The sequence below is a fragment of the Thermobia domestica genome, chromosome 12 (genome assembly GCF_964235325.1).
Source record: "Thermobia domestica chromosome 12, izTheDome1.hap1.1, whole genome shotgun sequence".
NCBI lineage: Eukaryota > Metazoa > Arthropoda > Insecta > Zygentoma > Lepismatidae > Thermobia > Thermobia domestica.
Window position 1 is genome coordinate 26,645,746 of NC_137465.1, and position 26,442 is coordinate 26,672,187.

Below are 26,442 nucleotides of genomic sequence, written 5' to 3' on the forward strand. Positions count from 1 at the left end.
GTAAAATTTTAATAAGCAATACCACGACAGCTACTTTTAAATAATGTACCTTTTTCTTCCTGAAAACTAGTCTGGTACACTGAATTATTCGGATGAAAAATACAAACACCCATAAAATCGAAACATATGTACGCAATTTATTGAAATTGGTATTGTAGTACACTGTGTTATTGATTGAAAACAAGAAAAGCAAAATTATAAAGTCAATAATTTATATCGAGTTTATATGATTTTTTCGGCAGTGACAAATATTTTCTGTAGATACCTTTCGAAAAGTAGCAAATCAGTTATTAATAACAAATTTAATCATGGTGGTTCATTCTAGACGTATGTCTTTTATTCTTTTTTGCACATATGCACATTCTAATTTTGTAGTAACTACCTCTTGTTAATGAGCTACAAGTGTTTCCCTTGGAGCGAAAGACGTTTTGAGAAAATCTTAAGGGAATTCATATCTCAAAATCTCTACCTTTCGACAAGCAGTCAGGTGCAAATAAATGACAATTGAAATAGTTAGCTTTAACCTTGAAAATTTTCCGGCATTACCAAAACTCCCCACTGACGAAAGGAGCCGATATAGCTAATGGTTTTACCAAAACAGACAGGGTAAACAAATACGTAAACCATTTCCTGAATTCCTGTACGTGTTTTTTCTTATTCATATCTTCCTTCACCACCCCTTTGTCAGGGTAGTGTTCTGGCCATGGACCTCCAAGAACAACTCGTGAGAATCTATGCTTTTCTATCTCCAGTAATAAATACACAACATTTTGCTCTCATACGGGAATACGAAAAAGAGTTAAGAAAAATAACAAAACGTATTCGCGTGGCCAAGATACACAGGTAAATTTATTATTATCAACATAGGGTAAACACTGCTTCAATGTGGCCAACTTACAGAGTAATAAGTAGCGAATGCCTTATGGGAAAATGCAGGTTCAAGACGAATCAGGTCAAGACAAGCAGGTGGCCAAGTTGATAGGTTTTACTGTACTATAAATACTGTATGCAAATTGCTGCATAATTTTTAATGTAAAGATAATTTTAAAATACGAATATTTTTTCTTTAATTTATGAGACGAATCATCATAATTAAATCATTAAAAATGTATAATTATTGATGGAAAACTATTAAATAATGTGTAACAATAAATACTGCATTATAGGCACCAAATAGGAAAGTACATTTTGATATCTTAGACGAATTCTATATTTAAAGATCAAGAGTCCGGTGCAATTACTGCCGTTATCTGCGGAATGCATACGCTGGTATGCAACTTTAACAGTTATTTTCGTAAAATCATAAGCATTTCCGAAATAAACCTCTTTGTGAATTAAAATATACTACAATGAAATCACGGAAACTCAAATACGAAGTAGCTGTATTCCAAAATCCGGATGGCATTTAGTATCTCCCTCAACTCGTTTCATGGCTCCAGAACAGAGTACCTTGTTTTTGTCTAAATTGTGATAAAGGTAAGGGGGAAAAAAAAAGGGCTCTGTGGAGCTTCTAACCCCCTTCCTCGGTCAGCTGTATTTTGTGAATAACACTGGAGATTGGGGGAGATACTAAATATCAGCCAAAAAAACCTTTCATTTGTGATAAGCCATCCTCACTTAATGCAGGACCGGAAAACTCCGATAAAACTAAAACTAGTGGTGAAAAAAAATTATGCGTGTGTCGAAAATGAATTTCCCTTTAGATCCAACTGCATTTTGTGGATGATTCACGAATATGATATTCTACTGCACAAGCGAAAGCAAAAGATAATGCACACAACTACAAAACAAAGTTTGTTTCACATCGTTAAGGGAAAACATAGGTAAGTTACCACTTAAAAAACAAGCACTCGACCACATCTGAAATCGTCTTAGGGTATTCATTTCAAATATTTTTTAAAATCTCATTCTTAGCTAACAAACAACAACAACAACAAAACTCCCTTACTCTTAGTACGAGGAGGAGCCCGAAAATAAGTTTCCGCAGGCGAGTGTGGACAGAGGTAGGGATGCAAGACCAAAATTATCATGTGACATTAAAGATCAGACGTACCTTTATTTCTCCCCACATAAGTACCACGCACATTGAGACATTTGTCATACCGGTCTATAAGCTTCGAAAACTCTTCCAGGAAAAATTCAAGGCTCTGCATACAAAAGAAGCGTCGAACAGCTTCTGTGACTTCAGCATTGCTTCCAAAGCCCGTGCCGCCGAGAGTTTTCTTCAAACCCGGAAATAGATGGAAGTCACTGGGTACGAAGTCAGAATCGTATGGCGTATGGCCAAGACGCTGAGCCATATCCGCACCATTTGTTTCGACATCAATCACATCACGCCCATAGACTTCCACGAGGCGGTTATGGATTGCTGTTCCCGATACGTCACGTGCCCAGTCATAGCGGACAACCGCTCGCACTTCCTCCTTTGACCACGATATCAAAACGCGAATTCTCTCCATAGCTATCAGGCTTAGACAGAGTCGTCTCCGCTTTGCACAAGCGCTGCGACGGCTCCATATGCAGAATCGCGGGTGAATGATATCCACTTGTGCCTGGGTGTGTTGCGCGTGCAATCGCTGTCTTGTTTTCCCATTGCCGTTCGCTTTCCTGGGGAAAACGAGAGGGGAAATTTATTTCCGGACTCCTCTTCGTAGACTTCCATGACTACTTTTTTTGTCGCCACCCTGCAAATGTATACAAAGTGTAGTAGTGAAGCCTACATGACACGAATGCATACTGACAAATTTAGTTAAAAAGATTAAAAAAACAATGGGCTTATACCGTTCCCAGGGCTAAGTAATTATTTTCAAAATGAGTAATTGAAAATGCACTACCCTGTATTCGAATCTTGCGACAACCAATTTTCAATTTGGCAGAACCTAGTAGAATAGCAACTATCATTATAGAGTCTGCTCTTAATTTTCTATCCTTACGCTTAATTCACTAAAATCTTACAAATTGACTTATATTAATAAGTCTTTTATAATGCGTATTAATTTAATTCTTTCAATAAATAATTTACTAACTGTTTACGCCATTGGCATCAGTAGCGCATAAACTTCGCGGGGGACACACTACCAGGGTCCCCGTGGAAAATTATAAAAACCAATCGTCGTTGTACATTACATGTTAAAGCATTTTTGACTTTAAAAAATAAACAAAAAATTTTTGTATTTTATTTTTACCTTTTTTTTTATACTAAAAACACACACACACTATAGTTTGTTCATTCAAACAGTAAAATTTAACCTTGTTTTAGAAATTTAATTGAACTTCAATGATATCAAGTGTATGTAAACAAGAATTTTAGGATCAAATAATAATAATTGGATCAAACGACTGCGATCCTGGCCAATAATTAGTTTTTGGTTCGGGGGCCACAAAATTTTTGAACGACCCTTAAATCGAGTTTTCTTATTTTATACGGAATAAGCATATCATACTGAGTTTGACTACACCATACGAAGTTCTTCAGATTTAAGACCTACAAGATTTTTTTTTTAAATTGGCATATATATTGGATTTTTTGATCCAAAAACAAAATAATGATAAAAGGTAGTGTGAAGTGAATACTTAGGACTAATAAAGGTTTGAAAACAGGTTTTAGGTCCACAAGTCTACAACTACTGTAAACGTCGCTTATCAATGTATAGTCAATTTTTTTTCTTTCTTTCTTCTTTAGCTAAACTAAACTCACTTTGCTGCTATCTAAACAAAATTAGTTAGTAACGGTACTTTACAATTTACTCCACATCAACCTTCAAAAGGCCAAAAACTAAATGCCTTTTTCACAATTGGGAACAAACTTTTGTGCTCCTTTTATATATATATTATATATATATACACTTTGTCTAACATTGTTTTGTGGACATTTAAACTGCTATATGGTTGATCTTCTTTTGGGGCATAGTGGTGGACAAACACCGTGCTCGTGGGTTTTCCCGTTTCCTCCCACTTTCTTCATTCCACCATTTCACTCATCTCTCATCACCACCGCCTCCTTTAGCCTAATCGGCATAACGTGGGACGTAAACCTTAAATATTGGAAGGAACGAAAACCATCTTACAAATATTTGGGGGGGGGGGACACGTCCCCAGTGGGATTGACACCCGTGGTTTACGTTCTGCCACAAATCAACATAAGTGTCTATCATTATCAGGTTGTGAGCTACGCACTTTAACTAGGACGTTAAGCTTTTAGTTTATAATAATATTTACATTCATATGAATCATAAATGTTAAGAAAAAAAGCATTAACACAGAAGTTATGAAATAAAGCTTTATTATTTAATAAAAATTAACATAGTACACAGAGACAGGTACGTCGAGAAGTCTGTAATAATCTTACATAATATTTTTGAGCCGGAAATATGACAATATTATTCTTATCTAATTCTTACAAAAGATTTTTTTTATTTATTTACATGTACACTATATTCACTTTAAGGATATCTTCCTTACTACACTACTATAATCAAAATATCTACTAACATAACATCTACAACTATGACGAAACAAGGAACTTTTAAAAGTATGACACTTAATGAATTTTATACCTACCTTCTCTTTACAAGAATTTTGCAGATATTTACGAATCTCCAGTACGAACGACTACTACAAAACTTTTATACAGGGTGTTTGAAAATGAATTTCGAGGTTTTAAGGTTTTGTAGTATTTATTACAATTATAAATATTGAAATGAAATGAAAAAGCAACTCAAAACAGTTTTGTACACATGCATGTGCATGCACTGTTTCTTCTGTCTATCGTTAGAAAGAGCCAGTAGCAAAAATGGTGACTAGTAAGCAAAAAATTTTTCGTGTTTTACATTTTGCAAAGATTGAATCTGTAGTTACAGTGCAACGTCATGAGTTAGCAATTCCATTAACGTTTGTGTGGTGAATTTTAACGAGACTGAGGAATTTAAGAAAAAGGACTGAAGCAGTTGTTGTAACAATTACTCCAAACACACTAATCAAAATTGGGAAGAACTCGCCTATCGTTTCGATGTGTGCCGTGTAACGAATGGTGTTCACATTGAACATTTGTAGCAAAAAAGCAAAAACTGTTTGAGCTGCTCTTTCATTTGGTGTATTATTTATAATTTAAGTTAATTGTAATAAATACTACAAGCTTTAAAATCCTGATATTCATTTTGAAACACCATGTAATATATGCAGTACATTTATCATTACTTAACTGTCGGCAGAAGTGTTCTTCAAGAAATTAGAACTTGCAATGAAACCAACTCCATAGACCAGGAAAGTAATTTAGTGCATTTGTTTTTTTTATTTCGAATCCTTCTTTGAAAGAAACATTTGTACAACGATAATCATTTCTAAATTATTTAATACAGTATTTACCATTTGTACAGTCCGCAGCAAAAAAACCTGCAAAATGAGCATGTAACTTTATTGCGAAACTACGCCTAACAGCGCAGGGAATCAACAATGTCTAAGTGGCACGAATCACGCCAAGAGAAACCTCGGCGTCCTCCCCTGCACACTTATTTTGGAGCAAAAGAATTCGTCGTTTCACAATAAACATGCTCATGTTGCAGGTTTTTTTGCAGCGGCCTGTACATTTACGTTCAAAAGTTAATTCCTTCAGGTAATTTTTTGTTTTCCAATAACTTCCAAGTGAATAGTATAATCTGTATACAGTTCGTTTTGAAGACAACATGGGCCACTTACTTCCATCGTTTAGTTCACTCGGAGTTCTAACACTTTTGAATCAACTGTGAACGTAGGTTGTATGGTTTGAATCACGATTCAGCAGTATGACAACTGCCTAATATACATTGAGTGATAGAAATTTCTTTCTCTGGTTATTTTTTAGTTTGGTATCCGAAAACCAAAATAATCAACAATTTAAAAAAATAAATAAATAAATCACATATTACATCCATCCAAATATTTCTTTTGATACTGTGCATACAGCAATTAAATTATTCCAACAACAATACATGTTAGTACGTACCACTTGCACATACTTTAAAAAAAAATCGATATGCATATGGCACAAAACGATATAAAGAACCTGCCGACAGTTATTGGTCAACTGTTGGTAACAAACTTTACCCGAATAAGATTCAGATGAACTTCAAGCTAGTTCAAGTTAAAAAAAGAAAAAGAAAAAAAAAATGTGCGTACAGCAACTACCGGAATTATGGGACTATTTTATTATTTTTGGAATACCTGCTTATTTCGTTCTTTAATAGATTTCGAGTCGAAATTCTAGACTTTTCATCCAAAATATTTGACACAAAATAAATTTTAATGGGATAAGATTGAAATTGTGAGAAAATTAAAGAAATATTTCCCTACTTGTAAGAGATATCACACAGACTTGATAAACATTTTACTTACTTATTTATTTATTAACCTTCTCATTTCAACCTCATCTCATTAAAAGTTTCCTTTAGCAATTGTTTTGAAATAGAGTTAGATTCAAGACCCGAAAATGAACAAACTACTACAGAAATTCCAAAAATAACTAAATATGTCGAATTCCAACTACTTTACTTTCATTTTTAAACACAAATCTCTTCAATTTCATAAATATGATGAAAGTGTCAAATCACAACAGTCATTAAGATAACATAACTACTTCCAGTTCAGTCGATGACTATGTACATGGAAAAATTAAATCAACTTTTACATATAACAAAAAAACATAAGACTATTTCGTTGCTTTTAACTAAACACCGGCTTATAACAGAATCATTCTTATAAATTCTAATATCAGCGGCATATTTAACTCACTGCTTGAATTCAAACAGCAAAATTAGAAAAAGCTCAAGTAAACGTAAAACTAATTGTTACATGTGAAATCTTTTTACTAAAATCCACTTAACACAAAAATATCGTTAGCTTCATGCACGCGACTACTTATGAGCAATGCCATCTATAATGTACGTACATGTTTAAACTTGATGTATTCAAAATGACAGGAATCAACAGAGGACATACCTAAAGTATAGGTATAGAATAAGAGAGTTTATCCCGTGACTAGCACGACCTATTTGTCCTCTGAATCGTTTTTTTGAATACAAAATTATGATGGAAGTTTTAGAGGTAATTGTACTGCTTACACTAAACGGACTAGCAGTCAGTATTTTTAGCTCACACCTCATTTTTAGCAGTTTCTAAAATATCATCACGGGGTTTGTCAGAAGAACTTCCTTCATCGTCACTAATTTTGCTATTTACTGCCGAAGAGGATGAGTCCACCTCGTTTTCCGAACTATGCTCTGCTAGATGGCGAGATAGAGTATCTTCACTAGATAACTGTATATTACATATTTTACACGGGAAAGTTTTTCTGGGGTTGTGGACGGTATTCATGTGATACAGTAACTCACTTCCACGATTAAAAGATGTACCGCAATTACCACACTGGAAATTTGTGCTATTCGACGGACGGTGTTTGGTGTGTGAGTCTACATGCTGCGTAAGTTCACGTGAAGATGTGAAGATTTTATCACATACAAAACAAGTTAAGTTAACTGCTTGCACATTTTGACTGGTGCCATAAAGTTTTCCTTGGGTATGGGCACTATGCATGTGAATCACAAGTTCTTTACCAGTTTCAAAAGAGTTTCCGCATTTTCCACAGCGGTAGCGAGATAGGTTAGCTTGATGGTAAGCCTTTGTATGTTTTAGGAGGTCATCATCTTTCAAAAATACTTTCTCACATATTTTACACCTATAACTCTTATCTTCATGGCTTTTACAGTGACTATTATAATCTTCCTCAGATTCAAAGACATCAGAACACACTTTGCACGTAAAAGACATTTTTTCTGGTTTATTCGCAGCGGGTCCAGCACTTGCATTGCCAAACTTTTCTGGTTTGTTCACAGCGGGTCCAGGACTTGCATTGTCAAACTTTTCTAGTTTGTTAACAGCGGGTCCAGGACTTGCATTGTCAAACTTTTCTGGTTTGTTCACAGCGGGTCCAGGTCTTGCATTGTCAAACTTTACTGGTTTGTTCACAGCGGGTCCAGCAATTGCACTGCCAAACTTTTCTAGTTCGTTCACAGCGGGTTCAACACTTGCATTGCCATTGTCACTACTATGAACATATTCCCTGTGAATACGAAGATTATCCTCACTGAAAAAGACACTATCACATACTTCACACTTAAAATTCGCTTTTTTCGATACATGCACTCGTAAATGGGTAATTAAGAGAGATTTGGAAGAAAACGACTGGCCACAAACTCTACACTTCGGTTTCACAATTTGTTTGGGAGTAGCTTCTTTCACAGGAGATAGTTTACGCTCAACAGATTCCACAGGATTAGCAACACGTTCTTTCTTGTGAGTTTCGATATGTTTTAGTAAGTTATCCTTACTATAGAACACTTCCCCGCAATACTTACAAACACTTATTTTAAACTGAGAATTGTTATGTTCAATTTGAATATGTGAACTTAGAAGTGGTATTAGTCCAAATTTTTCATCACATTCTGGACACGAATAATATTTCTGGGATTGGGAGTCACTTTCTACACTTTGGGGACGTTTTGAGTGGGTTTTATCTTCTGACTTCTGAGAATGTTGTGGTTGAGGCTTATCTTCTACACTCTGCGGACTCAATAATTTGGTTTTATCTTCTGTCTTCTGAGAAGGCTGTAATGTAGATTTATCTTCTACATTCTGGAGATGTTGAGACTGAGGAGTATTTTCTGCTTCCTGGGAACCCTGTGATTGCTGGTTTCCTTCTTTCTGGGGACGCTGTAACTCATGTTTATTTTTTACCTTTTGGGTAGAGTTAGAAATGCTGTCAGCACCTCCTTGCGCATGTGATGAGAAGAAATGAGCAGTAAGAAGTCTTAAGGATTCGAATGTACCATTGCACCGTGAGCATGCATACATCTCTGAACCTTCCTTTCCAACTTTTGATTGAACCTTGCTTTTGAGTGTATTTTGAGTTTTCTTTTCAGGTTGCAATTTCCTTTCAACCTGTTTTCCACCTGTCGCTTTAGGACTCCTGCTACTCAACGTACCTTTTTCCTGTTCGAATGAGCATTTAGTTTCTTTTGCAGAAGTCGACTTACGAATGGGTTTCGTTTTCTTAACTTCAGCTTTGCCTTTTGTCCGTTTTCCAACTATAAATTGATTATTAAATTTTGTATCTTGCTTATTTTTCTCAGACTTGAACTTCTTTTTACTTGGAGTTTCGACTGACGTCTTATGTTCGCTGCTATCACGTGCACGTTTTTTAGACTCTGTCTTTCTTTCACTTGGTTTCTCAACTTTCGATTCAGGCTTACTACTCATCTGTTTAATATTACTTGACTTAGATTTCTCCAGCTCAAATAAGAATTCACCTTGTTTATCAAATGTAGATTTACGAATGCGCTTTGGTTTGTCATTTAAGTTTTCCTCAAATTCCAACTTACTTTCAGACCGTTTCTCTCCCTTTTTCTTAATTTGTGATTTCTGAGTATGAATTGTTTGGTCATTTGTCTGTTTTTTAGGTTCAATGACTTTATTTGCCTGCTTTTTAGGTTCAACAACGTTATTCGTCTGTTTTTTAGGTTCAACGACATCCTTTGTCTGTTTTTTAGGTTCAACAACGTTATTCGTCTGTTTTTTAAGTTCAACGACATTATTTGTCTGTTTTTTAGGTTTTATGATGTTATTCGTCTGTTTTTTTGGTTTAACGACGTTATTCGTCTGTTTTTTAGGTTCAATGACGTTATTCGTTTGTTTTTTAGGTTCAACGACGTTATTTGTCTGTTTTTTAGGTTCAACGACATCATTTGTCTGTTTTTTAGGTTCAACGACATCATTTGTCTGTTTTTTTTGTTCAACAACGCTATTCGTCTGTTTTTTAAGTTCAACGACGTTATTTGTCTGTTTTTTAGGTTCAACGATGAATTCAGTCCTTTTCTTCTCTAATAAAGATTTAAGAATACGTTTCGTTCTATCATTTGAGATAGTATGAAGTTGCATTTTGTTAGGATTATCAGTCTTTTCTTCAATTGTACATTTAAGATTATTTACATTAGCTGTTGTGTGATTTTCAAAGCTGAACATGAAATCAGTTAGTTTTTCAAAAGTAGATTTACGAATACGTTTGCTTCTTCCACTTATCAAACTGTCTACTTGCAATTTGTTAACTGACTGTTCCGTAACTGAAGACTTCTTATGACTTGTGTCAACATGTACATGCTTATCGAGATCAAACATGAAATCTGTCTGATTTTTAAAAGGAGATTTGCGAATACGTTTAGGTTTATCATTAGAAACAATTTCATCTTCCAATTTTTCTTTTGTTTCCTTTTTAACTTTAGATTTACTATGACTAGTGTTGGCTTGCAACGTATCATCTTCGAGCATGAATTCGGACAGATTTTCGTATCTAGATTTACGAATACGCTTCGGTTTGGCATCTGAAATATTTTGAAATTTCACCTCATCCATCAGCTGAGATTTAACAGGGGATTTACTATGATTTGTCTTAACGTCTGTATGTTTCTTAATTTCAAACATGAATTCACTATGATTTTCAAATGTAGATTTACGAATACGTTTCGAACTTGTTTGTAAGCTTTCGTCAACTTCAGGCTTCTTAGTTTGTTCCGCACATGAAGATTCAGATTTTTGTAGTTTGTCCTGTTCAAATCTAGACTCACTCTGTTTTCCACTTTTGGGTTGTTTTCTAAACTGTTTCAGTTTGATAAGCTTTTGTTTTCTATCATTCTCCACTTTCTCCTTGTTTCCTTCTAATCCACCTGCACTCGGAGAGTGTATTTCAGCTTCAACTACGAATTCTGTACGTTCTCCTGATTTAGATTTCCGAATATTCATGCAATTTGTCTCAGTGCCTTCTATGACTTCGAAATGGTTGAAACTTTGTTCTTCACTTGATGATTTAAAACCCTTTGGCGACTTTCCTTGTTCTGACATATTCCTAGTCACTCTTTGGACTTCCAATTCACGTTTTTTGCTAGCGAGTTCAAACTGTTTTTCACTCTCGAAATTATCTGAAGTTTCCTCTTCAACTGGGGATGTAAGAATTTTCTGTCGTTTTACAGTCTCACTAGCAGATTTTTTCTTCGGCTGTTTCTTTCTTGTGGATTCAATGTCGGCCAGCCTGTTAGCTATAGCTTGTTTCTTCAGGTTTACATTTTGCATTTTGTTATCCAAAGTATATTTCTGAACTGTAAATTTTTGAATCTCGTTTTGATTCTCGATTGATGGCATACGAGTGCGTTTAATTATAATTTTCGAAAGCTCTTCATGTTGAAAGTCGTTTCCTGTTCCTTTTTCTTCCACACTTTTGCGGCTACTTTTCCTTTTAGCTGATTTGGATTTCTGAAGAAGTTCCAATTCACTGTTCCTTGTTTGGCGTTCTTTTTCATGTTCAGACGGATTTTCAATTTCGTCTACAGATTTACGACTTCTTTTCATTTTGGATTTCAAAAGCAGTTCAGATTGATTACTTACAATCTGGTTGTCTTTTTCGTGTTCAAACTTGCTTTTAATTTCTTTCTCTTCTACATTTTTGCGACTACTTTTCGTTTTAGCTGATTTCGACTTCTGAACAAGTTTAAATTCTTTGCTTTCAATTTGGTCTTCTTTCTCATGTTCACGCTTGCTTGCGATTTCGTTCTCTTCTACATTCTTACAACTACCCTTCGTTTTAGTTAAATTGAGTCTCTGTAGTTCAAATTCATTGTTTTTTGTCTGGCCTTTTTCATGTTCAAACTTGGTAGTTACATTGTCTTCTATAAATTTGAGACTACCTTTCGTTCTAGTTAGTGTGGGTTTCTGGAGTAGTTCTTGTTCATTCTTTTGACTTTTGATTTCTGTTTCAGATTCAAATTTGTCTCCAGTTACTTTCTCTTCTATAAATTTGAGACTACCTTTCGTTCTAGTTAGCATGGGTTTCTCAGGGAGTTCTTGTTCATTCTTTTGAGCTTTGATTTCTGTTTCATATTCAATTTTGTTTCCGGTTTCTTCTATCGATTTGCGACTACCTTTTGTTCTATTTAGTATAGGTTTCTGAAGAAATTCAAGTTCTTTTCTTTCAGTTTGGCCTTCTTTATCGTCATACTTAGCAGATTTCTTTTTCTCCAGTGAGTTTTCACTTTGTTGTACAATAGTCGCCTCATCACTTTTCTTAGCACTGCCATTTTCAAGTTCCAATTTGATATCTTGTTGTGTTTCAGGTATCTCACTGTGCTGCTCATTAAGAAAAACGAAATTAAACGAATCGTCAAGTACCATATCTTGATATCTTAACGGTATGTTACTTCTTCGGACACGACGGCGTACAGGAGTGAAATGATTGGTTACAGGTTCTTTACGTTTTTTGGCTTTCTGACTCAGCTTATGGGCAATAGATTCTATCTTGCTGCCAAATCCATTTAGGACACCATTCGTGCGATGTATAGTTTTCGTATGAAAACGTAGAGAATATGCTGACATGAACTTTTGCTTACACATTGGGCAACTGAACAAGTTCCGTTTTGGAGTTTTTACGTGTTCACTTTTATTTGTTGTCCCACAACTGAATGTGTTTCGTTTTGGAGTTTTTACGTGTTCACTTTTATTTGCTGTCTCACAACTGACTATGTTCCGTTTTGGACTTTTTATGTGTTCACTTTTATTTGCTGTGTCACAACTGAATATGTTTCGTTTTGGAACTTTCATTGGTTCACTTTTATTTGTTGTCCCACACTTGGATATGTTCCGTTTTGGAGGTTTTACATGTTCACTTTTATTTGCTGTGCCACAACTGAATATGTTTCGTTTTGGAACCTTCATTGGTTCACTTTTATTTGTTTGCCCACACTTGGATATGTTCCGTTTTGGAGGTTTTACATGTTCACTGTTATTTGCTGTCTCACAACTAAATATGTTCCGTTTCGGAATTTTTACTGGTTCACTTTTATTTATTGTCCCACACTCGGATATGTTTCGTTTTGGAGTTTTTACTGGTTCACTTTTATTTGCTGTCTCACAACTGACTATGTTCCGTTTTGGAGTTGTTACTTGTTCACTTTTTTCATTCGGTGTCTCAAATGTCTTAACAGGTGGAAGAACGACTTTTGCCTTTACACCATCTTCTTCATGAGCTTCAACATGTTGATTGAACTCAATCCTATTATACAAAACTTGTGAACAATATCGACATTTATACACCTTTCGTTTAACAGGATGTTTTGTTCTCATGTGAGTGTCCAAAATATTTTTAGATGTAAATTTAAGGTGACATTTCTTACAATGATAATAAATGAAATCACTTTCGACTTTAGTCGATTTTGCCTTACTTTCGTCCTTCGAATATTCAATTTCAGTAGATTTAGCCTCATTGTTGGTATATTCAACACGTTCATTTTCATTGGTACTTTGGGAAGAGGAACCGCTATGCTGGTTTACGTGTTCAATTAAACTGTCTGGCGTTGCAAATTTTGCATCACAAACTCCACAAATATATCGTCCTGTTTTTGTAGAATGAGTTCTAGAATGTTCAGTCAGCTGCTTCTTCGTAGGAAAACACTCGGTACACTTCTCACATTTATATTCGCAACTATGCACTTCAGTTTCATGTCTCACAAGAAGTTCCTTTTCAGAAAATGACAACGGGCACTTGTCGCACTGGTACATTCGATATCGTATATGAGTTTCTAGATGTTGTAAAACTTCTTTTCTGCTGTGAAATTCTTCACCACATAATTCGCAAGATACACAAACTTTGTGATCCTTGACAAGATGATTTTTTAAGGCTATTTCCGTTTTAAAATGCTGTTGACATTGTGGACATGTTGACGAAATTTTATTACTTTTCACGCTATCATTAGCACTCGAATCAGTTTTCAAGTTCCCGTTTGCATTTGGACTATGATTGTTGGGTGAAAATTTCTTCGTAGATGAGACTTCAGGAGACTTTACACGTTTAACCGCTGGCGTCATATTTGTTGAGATTTCCTTAGCAAATTTTAAGTCTTCTAAAGCTTCATCTGTGGGCAAACTGTTCTTTCTGTCCTTGAAATATCTACTTGCTTTCCCCACACGAGTACCTGAATTGCTGCGAATCTCTGGACTTGTCTTTTTAAGAGAGTTCTCTGAAATTTTCTGATGAGTTTGCGAATGTTCCTTTAAAGTTAACTCATCCGAAAATACAATTCCACAATCCTCACATTTGTAAACTTGCTCGGGAGTTTTGTGAGATTCTAAATGCACTTGTAATTCTTTTGAAGTAGGGAATGTGATTTTACAATACTCGCAATTAAACAATTTCCCACTTGAATGTGCTTCTATATGACTGAAAAGTTCATATTCAGTGAGAAATGAAATATCACAAATTTGGCACACTGGATTTCTTCTACGAACACTGTTGACTGACGAGAAATCCTTCATCTTATACCGAGAACCCTGCAAGTTGTGGTGATAGGTGAAACCATTGGAAAACCTGGAATATAGCAATCATTCAATGAATATGATTATATCACAACATATTTCCATTAACAAATTGGTCACTAGTTTTCAAATTTTCTTTCTACACTTGATATCAGAAGAATTACACTATTATGAACTATCCAAAAGTTGTTAAACAAAAATATGCACAATGAGAAGACAGATATTAGTTTTCGAGCTGATGCCAGCAAACTAACTAGAATTAAGATTTTACAGATTTCAATGGGGCCTGGTAGCTCAACTTGATGCGAGATAACTGATTCGATGCTGGACCATCTAAATTTGTTTGACATTGTGCCCAAATGTTTACATGAGTCTCCCGTTTCGTGCATTCTCTTACTTTAATGAACTACTTTATTTAGATTCCTTAAGTTTATAATTTCCTCTTGCAGCCTCATCTCATCATTAAACCTTTCTTTAAATTTTCTAAAAAATTAAACGTTTTAACAAACTTTGCTTAAATAAAATGTTCATGTGATAATTAATTAAAAATAGTTATTTTTCGAGTCTTGGTTCGAAATTGTTATGCCGTCCCCCAAAGTATGTAAACAAGTGATGGTGCAACAATGTCGCAGAAAGAAAACGCGAGCTGCAGGAAGACTGGCTAACCTCTGGACAAAAATTACTGTCTCAGAAAGACTGTCTACTCTGTAAATAAAAATTACGGTTGGAGAAGAGTTTCTTCTCCGTAAATAAAACACGATTCAGAATAATTCAACGTCTGATATGATAATATACCGATAAACTTGAGAAAAGCGAAAGGGAAGACTAAGCAATACGTACAGTCGCCAGTGCTACAGTGAATGCAGCAGAGTCGAGACCCTAGCAGACAAATGTCGTGGAGGGATGCTTGCTGAGCCACTGCGTATTCCATGGTAGCGCTGCCGTCGTGGTTATAACTTGATTGTAATACTTAGAAAATGGCTATCTCAGGAAAATGGCCAATAACTTTTCGTTTGAAGAGATTGGCGCATCAGATACGAGTATGTTGACTTACGTCCAGATAAATGGACCACCTGCTGGTTACAAGGAAAACAGGAAATGTTTGAAAAATGGCTTTGTCAGAAATAGGGTAGTCATTTCCACCATCATTTCAAGCCAATTTCTGGGGACAAATTAATGTCTAAAAGTTGTAAGAAGAATTCAAGGATTCTTCGCCATATTCTAAGATGTAAAAAAAAAAAAAAGTAAGTACCCGCATTTCTTTTTGAGTAAGTATATGTGGGGATTTTTTGGTTGGTTACTTATTCAGTTATTATACAGCAATATAAGCTCCCTGTATATTTCTCCATAAATAAAAAAGGCTATAAGGAAGAAATGTTTAGAAAAACAGAATTGTAAAAAGTTTTACATTTTATGCGCTTAAAATTTTGTTATAATTTTCTACGCCATGACTAAAATGCTTGCACAGTTTTTGGATTTTTCGTGTCGTCGTCGCAGAAAGTTGAAAAACGTTCCGCTTTGGGGATGCTGTCTCTCGTAGGGCAGTTTCTCTACCTTATGGTTAATATACACAGTATTATTTGAGGTACCAAATTCTGGTATCCAGGGTTCGATCCCAGGCCATGGGAGAATATGGTTGACAATATCGTGATCGTGGTTTGGTTTCCTCGTGATTCTCTACATTTCGGTTGAGCTACATCCCACATTTGCATTCCATTAATTCTTTTATAATCCATCACTTTTATTAAAAGGACATGTCCCGAGTTATCTCATTTTTTTTAAAAAGTAATTATTTTTTTCCCCAACTTATCTCGTTGCGTTTGTAACATCCTTATTCCTTTGTACTTATTACGGAAGAAGCTGTCTGTTAGTATTCCAAGTACTTATATTTTGCCCTACAGATGTCTCTAGGGGTATTGTATGTCTAGTGGCTTTGTACTGCAGCGACATTAATATGTCTGTGTTGAATTTTATGTAGTTGTTCTCTGTATCACTCTGTATCGAAAACACAAGGGATAAAACTCATGATACAAAGGAAATTTGAAACGTTATTTTATTATGTATTGCACAACACATTATGTATATCATTTAGCAATAAATATCGCCCCCGCACGAATATTTCACTTATATCTGTACGTTCATATACCACCTCCTCATAGCCGTGAGATAACTCGGGATAAAAATCTGCAAGCTTTTTAGCGTCTTTTCTTCTGCACACTGGAAAAGATTTATTAAGAGATAATTTTATTATGTACTCTTCTATATTCAAACAATTCAAACAAGCAATGAAAAAATATGGGCATTTTTTGCCAGGAAATGTCCTGATAATTAAGTCCTTAAGGGGTTAATCCCGTCTCTTTTAGCCTACAGGATATATTACAGTGGGATTAAAAACTAGGAATTTCATGTCATTTCATTTCTGAGGTGTCCAGTTTCAAATAATTCGTAAGAACTTATTCTATATTAGTTTAATACAGGATAAATGTAATACGTAGATACACAATAAATAAAAAGAACAAATAATTAATAAGTGTAAAGAAAGGATGATCTGCCTTCTTTATAATATAATTTTATTTATTTTCAATTGCTTAGAACAGTGTTTCCCAACCGGTGTGCCGCGAATTGGCCACTGGTGTGCCGCGAGGAAATCGAAACAAAATTATTAATTCAATAGCAATAAATTGCAAGACATGGGGAAAAATTGTATATTTGTTATTTCACATTATTATGAGCCTGTACTATGAATCTACAATTTTAAGTTTCATACTATGTTACTTTTTGTACATTTTTAATGTGGACAAACGTATTTGTTATCATTGTTATGACTATTATTGCTTCTTTATTGTTGCAGACCATTTCGTAACTTAAAATAAAAATCATTCAATCCTCTCGGCAAAGCAAACGTGCATACAAATTACCTACTGTGTTTTAAAAGTACAAGAGATTGGTTTGTTCGTTCGTTCTTGAATGATCTTCCTTCTTAGTGAAAAATCGGATACGGCTTTCGGAACAGAAAGTGTATTTAAAAAAAAAAAAAAATCTGAGTCCTATATTTCATTGGAATTGTTTTGAAGTTTTAAATTGAAATAAAAAATAAGCATAATGATTTCACGAAAAAAAAAAAAAAACAGTGATCGAGCTTTCTTCTCTGAGAAAATCAGTAATCACAGAAAAAATACCACGGTACTTTATATTTACAAATAATAATAATATCTATGAGTGTGTCGCGTGAATTCAAGCTACCCCCGTAGTGTGCCGCAAGTTGAAAAAGGTTGGGAAACGCTGGCTTAGAATATGAATACCTCAAAGCAAGCATTAAAAATGGCAAGAGCTCTTCAAAGCAATTCGTTACTTAATTAGTTATTACACGGGACACAATTTCATACAAAAATAATTATTATACACTGTGTTTCAAAATGAATGACCTGATTTTGGACAGTAATAATTACGGAGCATGGGATGTGTTGTCAAGGAAATGAGCGTTGTTTGAATGGGCGTGGTCTAGAGTTTCAGAAAATCGCCGTTAGATGTTAGTTAATGCGTCTTCTCAGTTTGTAGTAAGTCAGAAGTAAGATGGCATCCGCTCAACCGAAGGCGTTTTGTGTGCTGAAGTTTGCAAAGATTGAGTCAATGATTTCGGTCCAGCGTGTTTTTCGTCGGCGTTTTGGCACTGATCTGCCTGCACCTAAAAACATTCGTGGTTGGTATCGCCAATCTGACGAGACAGGATGTTTCTGCAAATGTAAGAAGAGTTCAGGCCGAGCTCGCAGACACATTGCGTAAAGTTTATGACGAATTTAGCTATCGTCTAGATGTTGTTCGTGCTGCTGGTGGTGGACACAGAGCATTTGTACCAGCATAGCTAAAACTTGGAAGATTTTGTGTGCATTTTGCAATTTATCCCATTTTTGTAGTATGTTTTTATCAATAAATACGGACTTCTAAAATCAGGCCATTCTTTGAAACACCCTCTATATATAAATTTACTACTTAAGTACCATTAATGTTTTCGAAATCAGTAGTTCTTTCAATGACCTAAGAAACATAAATTTATTTCATTTCTATAATAATTTAACACGCGAGAGTCATTTAATGCTATTAAAGTACTTGACTAACTATACAATAAAAATGACTTCAAATATCTTAATCAAATCTTCAATAAACAGAAAGATGCAAATCAATAATGGGGAAAGAGTGAAATTAAAACACCAAGAAAATCCTAGATCGAATCAGGAACCCTTCGCATCAAAAATGAGCCAACATATCCCTATCTCAATAGGGTGAGTTAGAAACAAAATGGAACACTTACACATAGAACTACAAACACTGATGAATAAACACAAAATTAGGAAAAGACAGCATCAGGGAATTATTTTCAAAAACGAATAAAAAGCTACAATAAATAGAGTGTAGCATATTTTTTCTAAGAATAACAGCCATTAATCTGTTTATGTGTTCTTTGATTGCTACACTGGCGTTGGTATCATTTTTAGCAACCGATTTTGCTACTATCCTCAGCTAGACATTAAACTAAAGACGCTGGCTTCAAGATATTTCCACGTTATTTAGTTAATTATTTTCGAAAAATGCAGTTATACCAGAGTAACTATTTTAACTTATTGGTGGCTATCTTTCCAATCACTAGCTTAAAAAAAAAAAAATAAAATAAAATAAAATAAATGAAAATGGAAGTCATACACAAATAGAAACCAATATTACAAGACGCAATCATCTACAAACAGTGTTCACAATTTGAAATCCTCCATGTTGTAATTGTGCCGTTTTCATTGTTTCCAAATTTTCGCATGGACGAAACGCTTCATCTTGTAGCCACTGAGTATAACCGGAATTACCTAAACAATCAACCATTATTGCGACTTCGTATGAAACTTTATAACACCATTCCAATTCTTGCCGAGGTTATCCTCACCCATATTAACGTTGGATGTGTAGTCCTAATGTAATATGACTCAAACAAATTTATTTATATTTGTGATGACATTTCCCTATTAATTTCTTGTCTTCTAAAAGTTGTGTTTGGATATACGCTTATACCTATAATTACTACAGACAATGCAAAACCACGCTCAAGAATTCTATTTTTCTACTTACAGGTTTCTGTAATTCCTGAATTTCCTTTAAGCTTCCAAGCTTTCGACTCTCGCCTAGAGTCTTGATCACAGAGGTTAAAGAGAGGAAGAAAAATAAAAGAAAAATCAAGGAATAAAAATGGAACGACCTTACCAAGGGAAGAGCTGTGTCGTACGGTACCACGTTGTCAAGTACGTCAACGTGCAACGAATGAAGAGGATGCAACTAAAGTATGGCGGAGTTAATTTGTGCGCCTTTCTTGTTCCTTGTTCCAATTTAAGACTTATTACATGGACTCCAATGAAAAATCTGGTATTTATGAAATAAAATGCAGTTGCCATGAGAGTTATATAGGCAAAACGAAAAGAAATCTAAAAGTACAAGTAAAGAAACATATTGAGAGATTCAAAAGCAGAAAATGCGCTGTCAGATTTATCGAAGCATTTAAGAGAAACGCAACACAGGGTCGAAAATGAGGCAGAGAGACTTGTTTTTGAAATTTTAACCATTAAAATAAAAATTAAATTTAGACAAGGAATGGTTAAGTGACGAACGGAAGGCGGTAATTACAAAATTTTCACAGCACTTGCATAAGAATAAAAATAATAATATGGGTTGGCAACCTTCCAACAAGAAAGGCATACAAACTGACTCCGCCATATTTTAGTTTACATCATTTTCATCCGTTGCACGCTGACGTACTTCACAACGTGTTTCCGTACAATACAGCTCTTCCCTTGGTAAGTCCGTTTCTTCTTATTCCTTGATGTTTTTTTTTTTTCTTTTTCTTCCCGTTTTTAAACCTAAATGACTAAGACTTCAGGGGAAAGTCGAAAGCTTGGATGTTCAAAAGAAATTCAGGAATTACTGAAATCTGTAAGTACAATGATGATGATGATTACTATTTGATACATGAAACGCATATTTGTTAACAGATAATAATTCATATTTACTGATGTTTTGATAAACCAGAAATAGCAGTTTTGACACTTCCCATCCTTTGTGTGTTCTTGTACTCTGGTTCCTATATTCGATGTTGTGGTTTATGCTGGACGGCAGTATTGACAAATTGAAAGTTATAGACACCAGCATGTAAAGTGCTACTGACGAGATAATTTTTTGTAACTCGAAACATATTTCTTAATATCTATGTATGATTTACACCAAGCCTGAAGCCCAAATTTTGTTCAGAATGAGTGAACAATTTAGGTCATTACGAAAAAGAGATCCACTTAGTCTTGGATTTAAATGTAACTTTATTAGTTAAGGTATGACTTAATTCAAAACCCATTTTCCTAATTTACCCTATGTGTCTCTAGAATATAGATTCTTTTCATTTAATTCAAATAAAATCTCTACTTGATTATACTTATTATCTTCATCTGCTATAAACTAAAGATGTAAACCAAAAGCAGGGAATTCCTATTATTATTCAGTTGAAATTATCTTGTCGCGAATTCTGTCGGGGAATCTGAAGCTCAAAATACATAACACGATAATCTTGCCTGTTGTCCTAAATGGTTGTGAAACATGGTCGCTTGCTCTGAAGGAAGAACGCAGACTGGAAGTATTTAAGAACAAGATCCTGAGACGAATATTCGGACCCAAGAGGAACGGAAATGGCGAATGCCAGACACTTCATAACGAGGAACTACATAACATACGGTTTACCAAACATTGTTAGGCTCATCAAGTCTAGGAAGCTCGGGTGGGCAGGTCATGTAGCGAGGATGGAATAAAGTAGAAACGGTTTCAAAGTTTTGATTGAAAATCAATTGAAAAACGACTATTAGGCGCAGATGGGAAAAGACATTAAGATGGATCTCACAGAAATAGGAATACAAAGTAGAAATTGGATCCAGTTGGTTAAGAACATAAATCAATGAAGTGCTTTTCTGAACGCGGTATGGTTAACTAAATATAGTAAATAAACTCAGAAGTTTAACTATACTGCTTACAACCTAAACAAACGAACAAACAAAAACTTCTTAATTAAATCTGAAAACAAAATTTAGCTTCTATTGATTTGTAGACACATTTAATTCGATTCAACGGAATTTAGTTTTGGAACGTACGCAACAACGATTAATGGTTTGGAAAATTATGAAATTAGATTTTGGTGACATATTTACAGATCTCACATTCAGAAAATAATGCAGTTACGCTGATAACACTATTATGACTTATAGGACGGACGAACAACTACAATTACTCTTTTAGTAATTCAATTAGATTTACCTAAAATCAAATTTACAAGTGAGTACGATATGAGTTTTCATTTTCTCAACTTGACGTTCAGCAGACTGATTGATTTATTAATTTGGAATTTTAGCGTCCCTTTCAGCACCGAAGCTATGAGACGTTGAGCTACAACTTAATGTGGGATTCGAAACACACGCACTCCCACCCAGATCTTCCGCACCGAAGATACGTACGCTAACCATTCAGCCACGAGGGAGTTCTCGTTCAGCAAATTGAATAACGAATTACTACCAACACGTCAGGAAATAATCTGTTTGCGATTTGTACATACACAACAAATCTCCTTATTTTACTGAAGATTATGAGTCGTAAACTAACGCTAGTTTTAACTCCAGGGACTCGTGAAACAAATATAACCCACATGTATATCCTGGGAGCCGCGTACTGCGCAGGTGACTCATGCTACCATGCTAACGTTTGTATAATTGAGCTGAGCGAAGCGAAGCTCTTATACTCGGGTTAGCCGTTTGGTTGTCCGCAAACTCCTCCTAGACCGTTTGGGCGATCTCAACCAAACTTAGCACGCTGATAGAGTATGTCGTGCTGAGTGACAACATAGGTCGAAATGAAAAATCCGATGTACCATCGAGGAATAATCACCGAAAAACGCTTACTCCTAGACCGTTTGGGCGATCTCAACCAAACTTAGCACGCTGATAGAGTATGTCGTGCTGAGTGACAACATAGGTCGAAATGAAAAATCCGATGTACCATCGAGGAATAATCACCGAAAAACGCTTACTCCTAGACCGTTTGGGCGATCTCAACCAAACTTAGCACGCTGATAGAGTATGTCGTGCTGAGTGACAACATAGGTCGAAATGAAAAATCCGATGTACCATCGAGGAATAATCACCGAAAAACGCTTCCTGATTACGTAGTTTAAGCTCGCTCAGCTCATTTCATTGCAATCGGGTATATCCATTGCATTCCTAGTCTAACGAGGATTTTATATCATATCTCAACTACTAATGTCTCACTTAAATACAAGAGTAGGTTTATCACCTCAAATTAACCTAAAGTGTCACTCAGACTAAATGTATCATTAAGATATTTGGGATTTATATTAGCTGCTAATCACCCATTAATATCAGAAGTACTTTCCAGATTATAAAAATTATTTTGTAAAGTACATAGTGGTGTTTCTCAGGCTATCTGTCAATGCAACAATTCATACACTCAGATGACTACGAGGGATATACGAGCTGGAATAGAACATCTTAATACAGATGAAAAAGATAAAGATTCTGTGATCTGTCTTATCAAAACACTTAGGTATAAGCAAACACAATTTTAAAGAAAGTAAAACTTATTAGGAAAACGCTGAAATAGAAGGAAATTTGTTGAGTGATATTACGTAACATCTAACGTTAAATTTGGATAAGGGAACCTCGACAAGAATTAAAACCAGGGTTGGCAAAAACCATGGTTTTTATTGAAAAAACCAAAAAAACAGGTTTTTTGGTTTAAATAATTTACTCTATGTATTTATATTAGATATGGACAGAAATTAGTTTGATTCGCCTTGGTGTAATTATGCAACAACAAGGTTACGCTGGAAGGGGTCACATAAGCTTAAAGCGGAATCCAAACCGCTTCTCGACTTACATCCAAGAGAAATTGTCCATTTGGACACGAAACCGGGACTAATTGGTCACAAATGCGATTGCCGACTCACTCACGAAGGACTTCTGATAAAAATACATTGTACTAATCTTTACATAGGCCTACTTGTTAATATAATTGTCAAGAGTCATTTCAGAAGGACAAAAAGATAAACAGTTACACAATTAAAAACATTATACCAGAATTATACATAAATCGGGGAAACCCCGCCTTAGCCATTGGGAAAATCCTGTTATTACTTTAAACGTATTTGTATGTAAAATTTTAAGGTCAACGTATCATAATCACTATGCTAAAACTGAAGTATTAAATTACAAATTTAGTATGTAGATATCATTCAATAACATTAAAACAAAGTCAAATCCAAGTTCATGTTGAAAGCTACGTAGGTAGCTGATAAATTTTGCCAATTTCTATCAATATATTTAATCAACCTTAGCTTCTTTACAAAACAACAGGCATTCATTCAAGTAGAAATATATAATTTGGTTTCATTTCGTATGTTTAGACTTAACATCCTTATGAAATACCAAGGTTATCACGGAGAAGACTTTCGCTTAAAGGGACACCTCGAATCTCTACTTGGTTTACACTTGAAAGATGGGTTGTGGTTCGACCGACAATTGAACACGGGACCCCTTGATTAAAAGGTGAAAAGTAGATAAACGTAATGCGGATGGTTTGATATGTGGAAACGTCACCATGAAGTTCACACGATTTAAAGCAATTTTCATTCTTTTTTTTGGGTTTAAACTTTTTTTTTTTTTTTTTTTTGAAAAACCAGCTGGTTTAAACTAAGGTTTAAACCAGGGTTTAAACCAGCCAACCTTGATTAAAACAGTACTATAAATAATTTTATTCAAAACTACTAGTCTCAATATTGTTAAATTGGATAAGTAACTCAATTTTACGGTTATGCAGAGGATTAAGCATTCTGTCAAATGTGCAAAACTTAACAACAGTGACGAATTGGCAACGTTCATCCTTTTGTAATCACAACATGGGAGTACTTAAAATTGTGAAAAACGTGTGTACATAGTTGCATTTTGTATGTATGTATTGTCTTGATTTGAGTATAACTTTTATTTTAGCTAATGGTTGGGAAGGCGTCAGCCAGCAATAAGTTGAAACAGTCACTCTAGTTATATATATATATATATATATATATATATATATATATATATATATGGTGGGTAACATATAAAGAAACTAAAATGAATAACTTACCTTAACTTACTGTCCAACTGATGATAGTAACAGAATCGGTTGCTGAAATGATACTAGGGAAGTTTCACACGAAGGAATCAACAGGGCATATAAACAGGTTGATAGCAATCACTAACCTCTTAACAACCTTTGTCAGACTGTATCTCTGTTAAAGGTTAGTGGTTACTTACTTAAGAATATAAATTGAAGTATATTTGTAATATATTAATAAAAGCAACCGATTTAAACTTCTTTTTACACATCACAATTCTCTGTAGCTGCGAATTCAAAGTTACAAAGAGTGAAAAAGTTATTTGACTGGATCGGGACTCGAATCCGGAATCTCCGGCATACCGTGCCGATGAATTAACCACTACGCCACCCAGCCCGCTTTCTAGAACAGCCAAATACTCTCTCACTGTATTCGTCTAAGTTATTGAATTAGCACCTACACAGGATTGTGGTGTGTAAAAGTAAGTTTAAATCCATTATTTCCTGTTTTCATTAATATATGACATCACAACTGTCAAAAGGTGTTCTCAATATATGTGGATACTGATTGTATAAGCACAGCACCTAGGTTGTGGTACAAGCCATGAGGTCTGCGTGGAGAGCACCGACTGAAAGAGTGAGAGGGTATTTGGCTGTTCTGGGAAACGGACTGGGTGGTGTAGTGGTTAATGCATCGGCACGGTATGCCGGAGATCCCGAGTTCAAGTTCAGGTCCAGTCAAATCACTTTTTCACTCGTTGTAAGTTATATTTGTAATCTGAGAAGTGAAAAGCGTTGCAGTGATTTATGTACACCTAGTCAGGAAGGTATGAGATTATGGAAACAGTCTAATATATTCAATACTATACTGAACGTCACAGACAAAATAAAAGGATAAATGAGCAACTAATTTTTACAAATTATTACTTAGTAGTTCTTACTCTTACAACTGAGATAGTAAGTTCACATAATTCTAGTAGTCTGTGAGGTCGTTTATTTTAATGTTAAAAGTTCCTCAAACTTATTTCTTCTTGGCAAACATATTAGCAATTTGTTCCTAGATTTTCCTCCACCTTTTACATTATTCCCTTTCAAGTCAAAGAGAGTTCATTTGCACCATGGACTATGATCTTCCTTTCTGTTTTTGCGTTTTAAGAATATATTTTCTTTTCTGGAACCAAAACGCAGTGTCGTTTATTACATAAATATCAATCAGAGAGATGATATGGGAAAAGAGAAGTGACAGAATATACACAGACAGCAGTAAGATTACATTTAATTGCTTCATGTGTTCAAACTTTCCATTTTCCTAAACTCAAAATAAACATTAGTACCTGAAACTGTCATTTACAAAATCGATTATAAGTTGTAGTAAATTTTCAAAACTTTATAGGCACAAATACTTGAATTATAATTACATATTATGTTGATAAATGAAGGAAACAACCGTTTAACACACTAATTCCTCTATAAGTGCGAATTTAATGATAAAAAGTGAAAAAATGCAGAATGGACAGAGATTCAAACTCCGGATCTTCGGCATACACAGCCGATGAACTAACCACTACGCTACCCAGTTCGCTCTCTGAACAGCCATACATTCCCTCACTCTTGGAAGTCGGTGTTCATTCACTCAGACCACATGGTTTGTACATGAACACTGATTTCAAAAGTAATTGAATATATGGCTATTTAAGGAGTGGATTGGGTAACGTAGTAGGTAACGCATTGGCATGGTATGCCGAAGATCCCAGATTCGAGTCTCTGATCAGTCATTTTTGTACTCTTTATGCACCATATATCTGGAAAAGAAAGTACACTACTTAAAAAAATACATACATCAATCACATAGTTAAAAAAAAAAACAAAAAAAAAAACAACGCA

The 26,442-nt window shown here is 34.9% G+C and overlaps 1 protein-coding gene across 11 annotated transcripts in view; it reads right to left on the bottom strand.

The window, feature by feature from the left end:
- Positions 1–4,261: 4,261 nt before the first annotated feature.
- LOC145666375 (uncharacterized) overlaps positions 4,262–26,442 on the bottom strand; it is a 69,746-nt gene continuing 47,565 nt past the window's right edge. For 10 of the 11 annotated variants that reach the window (XM_081733551.1, XM_081733554.1, XM_081733549.1 and 7 more), the window contains one exon: positions 4,262–14,434. In XM_081733551.1, coding sequence (XP_081589677.1) covers positions 7,126–14,434 — 7,309 coding nt within the window. In that variant the 3' untranslated portion in view covers positions 4,262–7,125. Of the gene's footprint in view, positions 14,435–24,588; positions 24,706–26,442 lie in introns of those variants that run through there. The other variant, XM_081733557.1, reaches the window with a different exon arrangement.